Source organism: Ylistrum balloti, unplaced genomic scaffold (genome assembly GCF_031769215.1).
Source record: "Ylistrum balloti isolate Yb309-2 unplaced genomic scaffold, AGI_CSIRO_Ybal_v1 Utg370342, whole genome shotgun sequence".
NCBI lineage: Eukaryota > Metazoa > Mollusca > Bivalvia > Pectinida > Pectinidae > Ylistrum > Ylistrum balloti.
The window spans coordinates 283,699-296,433 of NW_026782246.1; the positions used below are offsets into that span (position 1 = coordinate 283,699).

The window sequence follows — 12,735 nt, forward strand, 5'->3', positions numbered from 1 at the left end:
GTCCATGTTTGACTGATCAGAAAAAGAATGGGGCCGACATGTGGCCATTGTCCAGTGTACATGTTTGACTGATCAGGACAAAAGGGGGCCGACATGTGGCCATTGTCCAGTGTCCGTGTTTGACTGATCAGAAAAAGAATGGGGCCGACATGTGGCCATTGTCCAGTGTCCATGTTTGACTGATCAGAAAAAGAATGGGGTTGACATGTGGTCATTGTCCAGTGTCCATGTTTGACTGATCAGATAAAGAATGGGGCAGACATGTGGTCATTGTCCAGTGTCCATGTTTGACTGATCAGAAAAAGAATGGGGCCGACATGTGGCCATTGTCCAGTGTCCATGTTTGACTGATCAGGACAAAAGGGGGCCGACATGTGGCCATTGTCCAGTGTCCATGTTTGACTGATCAGATAAAGAATGGGGCCGACATGTGGTCATTGTCCAGTGTCCATGTTTGACTGATCAGATAAAGAATGGGGCCGACATGTGGCCATTGTCCAGTGTACATGTTTGACTGATCAGGACAAAAGGGGGCCGACATGTGGCCATTGTCCAGTGTCCATGTTTGACTGATCAGATAAAGAATGGGGCCGACATGTGGTCATTGTCCAGTGTCCATGTTTGACTGATCAGATAAAGAATGGGGCCGACATGTGGCCATTGTCCAGTGTCCATGTTTGACTGATCAGATAAAGAATGGGGCCGACATGTGGCCATTGTCCAGTGTACATGTTTGACTGATCAGAAAAAGATTGGATTTAAATAGTTATAGTTATTCATTGACATGTCTATACAAATCTTCATTTTTCTATCACAGTTTGTTCTCCTATGTATTTGTACATGCATTTACACTAGTATATATGTTTTCAATATTTCATTAGAAGTACTGAAGGAATCATTCTCAAATTCCATATTTAAGTTGCATGGAGTCCCTAGTTGCAGTACATTGTCCAAGTTTTGGCTGATCTGGAAAAGAGAATGGCTGAGCGGTCGCCATCTTGGATTTTTTGCCTACCATTTGATGGTTGACTGTTCCAATCATGATCTGACCTTCTACCCTTCCATTAACAAATCTTTAATTTGATACGTATGTTTTCTGATCTCTATTTGTGTTCGGTTGACTTTGGAACTGATCAGAAAAGCAAAATGGCTAGCAGGCGGCCATCTTAGATTTTGATTATGAATGCCTGTTATCAAGATTTCTCGAGGAGTGCCACATGGACCTTTATCAAATCTAATGTGAGAGGTCCTCTCCCGATTTTGTCACTATTTCTTTTAGAGACACTTTCAAATTTCATAGAATTGTTGGCACATATCGGAGAAGAGGAAGAAAGAAAAGAAAATATCCTATCTCCCACAAACTCAGATACTATGATATTCAAAAACATGTACTCACGTCATATACATAGGAAAAGCACCATTAAACTGTAATAAAACGCAGTATAAAAACCAAAGTGAAGCCTTAGCTCCCTTGCTGCACATCGACCAATTTTTGGAATCAGTTACAAAATGGCCGATGTGTAGCCATCTTGGATTTTGTACAGTTTGATTTCTGACGGCTATTTCTAGAGAAGTAGAGCCCTTATTTATTGATGTTACCATATGGCTAATTCACGCTTCAATCCAGCATTTAAGGACAAACTTTAAAGCAATATTAGACTTTTCACATTTGAGATGATCAGCTGTCCTCGCGGTGTTAAATTGGGGTTGGACAACGTGTTTCGTCTCCCCTTAAACTTACCATGAGTAACGAGAACCCAACCGGTGTTGACTTGGTAAAATATAGCTGCTACTGCAGTCACATAACAATGTCATTTATACAAATGTTTCCACTGTTTAGTTAATAAATACACACACAAATGTATTACGTTTTCTACCAAATCTTTCTTTACAATGCAACATCTTCATCAGTACACAATGAATAAGGCAACTGGTCTTCCGGGATTGATATTCAAAGTTACAGAACAAAACGGTGGGAGGGCAGGGCTGCGTGTGTAAATCCAGTCACACAAGTTCATTACTATCTCTGTCCACTGTTTACATTGATGCATGTTGCACAACTAAGATTATTAAAGGGCTGTCGTGTCCTTGTTTAAATAAATTCGTCATAGCACTAACTGGAACAGGAAATATAAGCAAAATGACCAGAAGATATTGATATCAGCTGGTGAGTATTAAGCAAGATATTTTGTAGAAGTTGTCTCCCTTACAATGATCGCTTCGGACTCTTTATTTTAAGAAAAATACCCCTATCGTCCGCAAATACACCAAAATAAAATGATAAAATAAAGAAAGCACTGTGCATTCGAATAAATCTTTTTATCGTATTGTGTATACTTCTGAGTCTATTGAATAGGAATGTCAAAATTCTGTACCAGAATAAACGTAAAAAAAAGCCATTGACAAGAAAGTTGTACGAATATCTTATTTCTTAACAGAAATGTCACACATTTTAAGATTATCTTATTGTATTTAGTCCTTGTCGATATTATCCTGCTCGTTTGACTTCCTCTGATGGCCATATAGTGTGTCATTTGCTTTATTGCATATTTAAACATGTTATAAGGCTTCATTTTCACAAAAACGATATCTGTTTGCATATTGTTCTGTCTTAATTCTGTTTTCATGACTTTGGTAATACTACCTGTTAAAAAACTAATCTAACGTTATAGTTCTGTTTTCAGCAAAATGTGCATTTGCATAAATTTAACTAGGCATGATATTCAGTTCGATTTTAACACGTTTGATCTCTTTGATCTTAAAACATGTTTTGAAAGTCAGTCAAATGTATTTGAAAAAAAACCCAACAGTATTCATTTTTAATCTACCGTGCTGACGTGTTTTTAGGCAAGCCATTTCTCACTAATTGCTCTGTACGTTCTGCGACTGACATCCAACATGTTGTTTACTAATGTATTCACCAGCTATTAAAAGGAGCCCCACCTCAAAATAGCCCTAGTGGTTCAAGGGGCGATAAATCCGGCAAACAAACAAATTTCTGACCCCAAATATTACCCAGAAGTTTGTGACGTATTGTTCTCATTGATGACAGTCAATCAAGGTACATGCGCATGTGCTTAAAATCCTGTACAACTGAAGAACAATAACTAAAAAAACATCTCCTCGGCTTCAAACAAGATTGAACTTTGAACCCAAGCATTAGACTGACCTTGTATTATAAGATTAAGCAATTTCTTAGTTAAATTAAAAGAAGATTGACTCATCTAACGTTGAACCTTCCTGAGCATCCCATTAGCACTGAGGAATGTTGGCTTAAATCTTGACTCTACTGTACCAATAAAACACTGATGAGATTTAAAATAGTTATCTCGGAAATTCAAATCCATAGCTCTCTAGAACAGAGCTGTTTAACGTCCTCAAACAGACCGTTAACTTTTTGGGGGAATTAACAATTTGTCATTTTCGAATAATAATGATTTATTGTAAGTGGTCTGAATGTGGACCAGTATCATTCATTTGAACGATTTCTAAAGTAAATAAAGATATCCATCCCTGCTGATACTGACCAGATATCATTTCCCTAAATTTCTTTAAAAATAAATAAACTTTTTGTATGAATATCGTCCAAAATATTGTAAGTAAAAACTGTATTGCAAGTCTTTGGTATCATGGCGGTGAATATGACTTCAAGAATATATTTATATACAGTTAAAAATGCATATGGAATAAAAGGATATTATGCTCTTTGTGGTCATTTTGCATATTTGCATGATTGTCCTATTTGACTTTTACTGAAGTGTAAACGTTAGTTTTGTTGGTAAGGCAAAATAGAGAATACACACAGGAAATATAGATATACTAAAATTATATTGAAACTGCAAGATTTTACCTACCTGTCTCCTGTATCATCGAAGTAGATTTATTGTATATATGTCAAGGTAAATGACATGAACAAACACACTGTACATTCTACAGTTTATTGTGAATATATAAATTCAACTGATGCACCGAATAAAATAGTAGTAATATTAAATAGCAACGTTTTTGTAATATTTGCTCAAAATTTCCAAAATAAGCAAATTGTCTGCAAGTATATGTGTTTATGGCGTAAAAGACAACGAATATTTTTTTTTCTAAAAACTAATTTCTGGATAATTCCAACGTATTTCATTGTTTGTGAATCCGTCTAAATAACAACAAATTCTGTTAATTGGATCAACAAGGAAGTAATCACAATTCACCGTTTTTATGTGTTAAATACAAATATGACGTCACTGTTACAGCTGTTCGGGTCAAGTGTCACCACAAGCTGTTCGTTGTCGTTCGACATGTTCACTGCTTGTGGACCCATCACGCCGTCATGACGCTGAAGTTGTTCATGAATAAGCACACCACGGCTGTCGATATGCTGTATATTATCCGTGCCCCACCCACAAATGTAAAACGTGTCCCCTTCCCCACGGGCTATTCCCCGGGGTGACGCAAGACAAGAATGTCGGTACTCAAATTTCATGGTTTTGGACGCGTCCAAACACACCACACGGTCTTTTTGTGTGTCAGAAACGTACAGAAATCTCCCGCCACTATCCCAAGTGACATATAGGGGTTTCAGAAGCAGGGGGCGAAAACCATCCTCCGGGGCAATATGATGCAGTAGAGTACCATCCTTCATCAGGACCCTCACGGCAGGAGGATACATGGTCAAACACGTGACTGCAATCTTATCGAACGCTATGCTAATTCCGTGACACTTTTCTGTAGACTTTATAGTCCGAATCGGACTAATGTCATTGACGGTTAGGAAAAATTCGATCACCCGAGCATCGGGAACTGTGACAGCGAATTCACCATGACCAATAGAGGCAACATCAAACGGCTCTTCTCGTAGGATTCTCTCGGATTTGAACTGGAAGTATGAGTCAAAGAGTTTGAGTTTCTTGTTGTTTTTGTCTGCAAACATCCATAATCCATTACTTAGTTGAGCGATACCTGTTAACCAGCAGGGAAGAATGTCAGAGGGAGTCCGTGCCGAAAACACCGGACGTAGTGAAGTAGATTTCCGGGACTTTAGGAAGTTTCTTCCTTCGTCGTCACCGTAAAAGACTGAATCGGCATAGGGAGTGAGCTCTCTTAGCAATGATCTTGTTCTGCTTTTCCTCCTGAGTAACCTGTCTGAAACAATGCTGCTGGATCTTGAGGACAAAGATTTCGACCTCGCGGACGAAGCCTTGGATCTTTGTGATTTCGAATGTACTGGACTAGATGGATTGTTTACATGAATTGTGCCGAGTTTTGTTATATTTTGTGCCAGACTGGTCAGTTTGTTGTCAGCAATGAAAGTTACATTACGTTTTGACATGTCCGTACTTATACCTCGAAATCTCACGGAAAAGTCGTCTACAGCATTTTCAACTTGGTTCATCCAGTTAAGGAAGTGAATGTCGCCACCGTTTTCTTTCGATTGTTTCAGTATTTCTTTGGAGTTGCTTGCAGCGCTTAAAAGCGATTGTGCATTTCGTACCTGCTCATTTAACCTCTCTCTTTCTTGCAATCCAATGTCTTTCAGTTCTGTAGCAAGTTGCGTTTCGCATTTTTCGAGCATGCCGTTGATTCTCTTTCTGAGAGATTTTACTTCATCCAGAACTGACGCCATGTTGTTGTCCATCTGCTTGACTGCCGTCTCTCTGTCATCTGCAACATACTCAGCCCCACGAGTCTGTTCGCTTAGTCTATCCTGTAGTGCCTTGACGCCATTTTGTTTGCTTTCCAAGACTTCCGGGACATCACGGACACTTCCGCACTTCCGGTGACGCGTCGCAGTGCAGATATTGCACAAAAGCTCTTCGTGGTCGTCACAGTAAAGCATAAGAACCTCGTCTTCATGATATTTGCAAGTGGGCGGAGCCATCATGTCTCGGATCGACATCTTCCTCATCGTTGCAAGATCCATGACATGGTGTCTCATTGTCTTCTTCAGCGACTGGTGGAAACCAGTGCAATCGTCACACAGAGTTTCACTACAGAAGCGACACCAATGAGTAGCATTAACGGACTTGTTCTTTCTTGAACATGGCTGACACGCAACTTTCATAGAATTTCTCGCCAGAACTACGTCCACCATTCCCGAAACCATCGTATTCTCTGGAAGATTTTCAATGACATTCTGTGGAGCAATACTTTGGGGAAATCCTGCAGGTTTAAAACACAACGGACACGCATAGTTCCCGGAATTACCAGTGTTGTCGTAGACATCCTGAGTGATGCAATTCTTACACAGGGTGTGAAGACATGGAAGGTATCTTGGGTCTGTGTAATATTTCTTACATAAGTGACAAGTCAGAAAGTCCTCAGTACTTCGCCCTACCATTCTCAAGTCGGATGGTTCTGCCTAAATCAATATAACTTCCTGCAAGTAGAAAAAGAACGTCGCTTTTACTTTCAGAAAGCAATACTTAATCCCAGTTACCAATCGTCTCAAGTAATGATATCTTATCTCGTAACAACTACATGATTATAATCATGTTTAGTTTCACTAAAAGTCTATTTGTCTTTTGTGGTAATCTACATTTTATATATTTTACACAATTATAACAAGCGCAGGGGCCGAATTTGTTGTCACTCGATGACAAAAAAAAACAAACAAAACAAAAATGAATAATTCAATCTATTGGTATCTTTTGTATAGTTTTAAATTTTTGAAATAGTTAATATCAGTTATCATCTAATGAGTAAGTTTATCAACATAGTAAGAAAAGGCAGTCTTACCTCCATGATCAATATATAAATATGTCCCCGTTATTAATTCAAAATCAACCACTGTTTCTGCACTCATTTTACAAAATGGCTGCTCATATTTTGTAGTTCAAAACAACCCATCATATTATAAACAGTGATATACAAAAGGCATAGAGACCGTCAAAATGATTTAGTTATGAATAATGTACAAACCCGTATGTAAACGCTTCATAATAGAAACTCCCCTACGACAATGACGAACAGTGTAGATGTCGCTGTGAACACTGAAGGCTTTTCAATAGTGATGCTATTCAAGCGTTTAAATGCTCTACTGCTACACAAAGAAGACGTGATTTTCGAGTTAACAGGTGAGAGCAAATAAAATTTAATTCATAGACAAATTAAATATAAATACGAATATGTGAGCCTTACAACTCGGATCTAATCGAACCTCGGTTCTTTGTGCTGAGAACACACAGTGATATAATGAATAGGCGGTTAAATGGACAAGACTAGTGTTGATTGAATCGTGGGCTTGTTTATATTATATTGTGTCGTTTTCTGTTTGAAAGAACCCAGACTAAAGTCAACGGTTGTAAGGGAATCCTTTGATAAGTAAATGTCTTGTAAACTATATCTGTGAACGGAATAGAAGAGTTGTGATGAGTATAAGGAATGAATGGAATTTTGTTAAAAAGGTATGCAAGTACTTCATGAATATTGTTTATATATTTTGTAAAATATCAAAAATATATTCTCGATGTTTTATTTTGGGAATGTGGAATTACTTACTGGGATTGGAAAAAAAATACATAGTGGGTGCTGTCGATGAACCAAAAGACGCTTGCGATTCTGTAACACCTGATACCTGGTTGTTCAAAGTATGGTAAGATATAACCAGTGGTAAGTGAAAATTTTCAAATACATGTTTAACAATATCGGAAGCATTCTTTATTATATTACATATGAATTGAATTTTTCATCACTTAACTCTAACTCACCTCTGAACCGTATTATCATCAAACCCCTTTCAAGAGTCGTTGTGTTCATCTTTCATTTGTTCATATGTCGTTATGGTTTCATTGGAGCCGAGTTTGAATTCAGACTATGCTGACATATCGGTATCTTCTTTGTTTTTTAATTACATTTAGGGACCATAAAGTACCTGAATTGTCTCTATATATACCTCTTTTGCTTTGTTTGAAATACAACTTAAACTAGAACAACTAAAAAAATAAGGGTTAAAAATGTAAGTTAAGTACAGTGCATTAATTTGTAACATACTGTACAGTACTTTACCTACCATACTGTAGCATTCATTACTGTATTATAGCGGTCTGTACTGTACCGTACTGTCCTGGACTTTACTGTAATGTATTGTACCGTCCCGTACAGTAATGGACTGTAATGTGTAATATTGTATTGTACCATACTTTAACGTGCTGCACTGTTCCATACTGTAATGTATTGTAAGGTCTTGTGCTGTACTGTATATACAGTTTGACAGTCAGTCTACAGTGCTCTAATATCCAGAAAATAATGATTCTAAATATAATATAATTGCGGAATGATATAACCACTGTCCCTCATTGTATCTAAACTCTGGTGTGGCACTTACTATACCATTGCTATTGATTGTCACTACTACACGCTATCGTCTCACAAAGACATACTTTGCCTATAACATAAATGTATAAACATGACATAGTATATTGAATTTAAGACAATTACATCCGACTGTTGGCAGAGGAAATAGTGGACAGTGTGAAGAAAGAAATTTGTCGAACTCAGACGAGAACTGCCTAGTTGCATAGCAAATCCTATAGAAAACTACTAATACTTCAAGTCTGTGTTAAATGAAGCATATCTCTAAATTGCCTCGTTATCGAGGGCTATGGAAAAATCATCTTTATATGACACACAAGGGTAGATGAATCATATATCACGAGGTGTATTTTTTGTTGGAGGAAACTGGAGCACGTGGGGGAAATCCATGTGGTCGGACAGGTAACCCCCAACCTGTTCACGTCCATTCCGGGAATCGAACCCCGGACGACTACACGACAGGCGATTGTGTTACCACTGCGTCATTAACTTCCCCCCTCCCCTCTCTCGCCCCCCCACCCCCCCCAAAAAAAATAAATAAATAAAAAATAAAAATTAAAAAGAAAATAAAAACAAACAAAAACACAGTTATTGAATTCTTTTTGATAAGTCTACTTCCTTCCTATTTTAGTGTTAGACTATGACTTTTTCGGCTAGCACAATAATGACCTGAAATTGGCCCTACATATAGGACTTTTCTTTATGTTTACTGCCAGAAAGAGACAAATGATTGATGTACACGGGAAAGTGTGTATAAGGCATCTATATCTAAACAATGTTAACATGTGGGACAGAGCCTAGTCTAGATAGTGTTTTCCCTTCCCTAAGAAATATCACCCCTTGCCATAATTATATTTCCCTAGTTCTCCCACACATCATGCATCTCTAATGTCCCTCTTCCTACCCGCTATTTTTGAATTCCCTCCCACTACAGTTAAGATTTTTTTTTCGTTAAGACATCCATTAAGAAATCGCTTTTCCCCTCAAAAATACTCGGGGTTAAACACGCACCTGTGGGGACGAGGAAATAATAAGTCATATTGGATAGAGCAGGGATACCATAAGTTAGAATTAAACCTAGCTAGGGGCTACCGAGGGAACATACCTACAGTGTGCCATCATTCGTCCTATTTCTATTACAATGTTCCTATATCTAGAGAATTACTTGTCTGAGTTAAACGGAAAAAAATACGCTTGTTGATATTATAAACACGATACCATGGATATGGAATGATAATACAAATATCATAAAGTTATCAAATTACTGTGATATTTTTTTTATATGATATGAGATAAAAATGTTAATTTGTGGTCTCTTTGCCATTTTATACAAAACTTGAGTAGATACATCATACAGTTAATTTAAGTTCAACGCTGAACGGATTTTAAAAGACAGCCTTATCTTAGATGGTCACAATCGGCCACGCGCTATTTATCTCGTGAATGATTGGTCAGTTTTCCAGCATAACTGTAGCTATATACTGCATATCAATTATATTGAAGTACTGAGGTTTAGCAGAAAATCATATGATAAATAAGGATTGAAATTTAAATAACATGTCACGAATGTCTATGAAAGTGGTCCGCTTTCGTCACAAACTTCCCGCCAGGTAAGATTTATATATCAAGAGGAAATAGCTTGATTTTATATAAAAGAAAAAGTTGGTGTGTGGATTAGGTGTATTTCTGCTTGACGTTCTGCCATCGCCTACGGTTTTGACACAGCGTGTTTGTTATTCTTTTAGCCAAGAGCTTCCTGCCAATCTCTCCCAAACATGTCGATGACACGAGATAACGTAATCCGTGTATTTAATATACAAAGGATTAACATTTCCCATTACCCTGAATCGCTGATGTTGGTCCAGCATCAAGACGGTGAAGAGGGATTCGGTCTCATCATAACAACACTTGTTTTGTTTAATGTGCCATGAACTGTTGAATTATGATGACTTAAATAAAGCTTTTCTAAAAACGAACGAAATTTGAGAAAAAAACATTTCAAAATATGGTTCGCTGGAATATAAAACATATTTTGAAACTGTACATTGGAACGTTATGTTACAGTGTATATTTTACGTATGTCAAATATATGTTTGTAATTATAATATTTACGATTGAATATAGATCCAATCACGTTGTCAAATCTATTTTAAATGTAATTATATTGATGGTTCATATATTTATCTAATCATCTTATTTGCGGAACGTAACAATATTCAGAATGTTATGTAATTCTATATCAAAAATGTCTTCACAGAGTATGTGACAGTCATGTGAATAACGTATTATATAACAGTAAAATTACACAACAGTATTGCAAGCTTTGTACTGCAATAATTTTTCTTAGTTGATTTTTTTTCATTTTTCACTGTACATTTTTTTAATTCAAGCCTCCGATGAACTGTTTTCGTTGATCTCAATTAGTTGAACAAACCTATAAAATTTTACGAGTCAATGGCATAATTTCGTCGCATGTCAGATTTAGATTTGTATATCATAGAACCAAATGATGTATTAAACTGCGTCATACATTTTCTTCCTTTCTTCCTCTCTAGGACTCGTCAGTGATATTGAATGGCAAAATTGGTGATAGGAAAGAGACGATCGAGGAACATGCAAACTGGACAAAATCACCTGAAGAGGTTCAATAACCTCTAAGTAATCACTTTCATAATAATATGAAATGTATGAGCATTTTATATATCCCGAACTTGTTTCGAATGCTTTTAAAAGTACCAAGCAGATTGCGACAGACATCGAAGATTTAAAGTCCATCAGCAGTGTCAGTCATTTACAACCACAAAACATGTACAAAAGACACACAAGTCAATATGACCTTTACATGCTTAAGATGAATTTGATGATTAGTTAGAGTTGAGCCAAGTGCCTATTAAAACTATATCAGGTAAACCGCGTAGATTTCGCGAGTACTTTATTTCGCGAACTTACCTCTTAATACGTGTTATCGCGAACGCTGATCTAGAACTGACTTTCAATTCGTGAATGATGAGCTATTAGAGACCTGGATCCTTCAAGACTCGATATCGAACGGGAAAAATAAACCCAACGCGAAATATAACTGATTTGCAGAATACGCAGATACGTTTCTATATAACAGCGTAATAGAACATAACTATTACGCAATATTATCTAACAACCGAAATGAAAATGAATTATGCAGTATTCAAATGGCAGTGACAAAATATATATTGCGTCTATACGATATATTTTTATTGCGCATTTCTCGTATATAATGCTGCACAAATGCATAGACGCTTGCTGCAAAACGAAGATCAAACAAAACACCACGGCTAGCCACACGTTACGTAATATACTAGTGATCTTATATAATATACAACGCCAGAAATTATTACAGCATGGTCTTGGCAAGTTTCACCCAAAAGATTTATAACATTGATACCTAAAGCCTTGCTTATATGCATTTGTATTATGTGTCGTTGTTTTCTTATTTAGCTTTTCATTTGATCAAAATCATACATTTCTAGGACTATAGGGGAAAATTACGGTCGCTATCATGAACTCATCTCCTTGGAAAATTTAAAGATTGTATGCAAAACACACACATGTGAATAACAGTTTTTTCGATATAAAACTCGGGGTAAGATTGAGCAAAGCCAAGCAGTGAATTAGACTGCATCACACAGCTGTTTCGTAAGAGCATTAACTTTGAAGCATAAATGGCGATAGAGAAGAATTTAAAGTGACCGAAAGGGAAATCAGGATCAAAACACGGAAGTGTGTACTAGATAAAATTCGATAAATTTCGTAGTTTTCATATATCTGCAAGAACGAAAGAGCGAAAGTTAGATGTGTTCAATGTTCGTTTGTATACCTGGTGATTTCGTTGTTTTTAATCCGGTTCACGCTTGTAGAACGAGACATTACTTTGAAATATCTAGATCCACATGACAGCTATCGTCGATGAAGCTTCAGAAACGTGGTCTTTTTGAAATCCACTGGTTTTGACTATAGTGTTTTATCCGGTTTTGGGCTTGAATAACGACTTTGAACGAACTGATCAACATGCAATTTTCAAGATATAAAGAAAATGAAATTGTGCTAAAACCACGAATAACTTTTTCCAAAAATTAATTAAATCAAATTGCATTTATGTCATATCGATAATTCATTTTGAAAGAGGACAAATCAAAATTTATGGCAGACGAAAGGACGGACAAAAACATACCACATTTTCTTTTTGGCGGGCGTCTCAATATGTGAACTTCCAAACAAACAGAGCAATTAAACTATGAAATATTAACAGTGTTTTTCCCTTGGACTGCAGTGTTCAAGAAAAAATAAGAAAAAAAGGAACAGAGTGCAGTGTGAGAAAGTCTTTAGATGAAGATTGCGAACATGTCAAGGAATAGTTGATCTTGGCATTTACATATCACCCTTCAGTGACCTCTAAGT

General features: G+C 36.8%; 1 protein-coding gene across 3 annotated transcripts in view; it reads right to left on the reverse strand.

Moving 5' to 3' along the window:
- Positions 1-3,924: 3,924 nt before the first annotated feature.
- LOC132553632 (E3 ubiquitin-protein ligase TRIM56-like) overlaps positions 3,925-12,735 on the reverse strand; it is a 72,589-nt gene continuing 63,778 nt past the window's right edge. For 2 of the 3 annotated variants that reach the window (XM_060217890.1, XM_060217891.1), the window contains one exon: positions 3,925-6,367. In XM_060217890.1, coding sequence (XP_060073873.1) covers positions 4,208-6,328 — 2,121 coding nt within the window. In that variant the 5' untranslated portion in view covers positions 6,329-6,367 and the 3' untranslated portion in view covers positions 3,925-4,207. Of the gene's footprint in view, positions 6,368-11,250; positions 11,300-12,735 lie in introns of those variants that run through there. The other variant, XM_060217892.1, reaches the window with a different exon arrangement.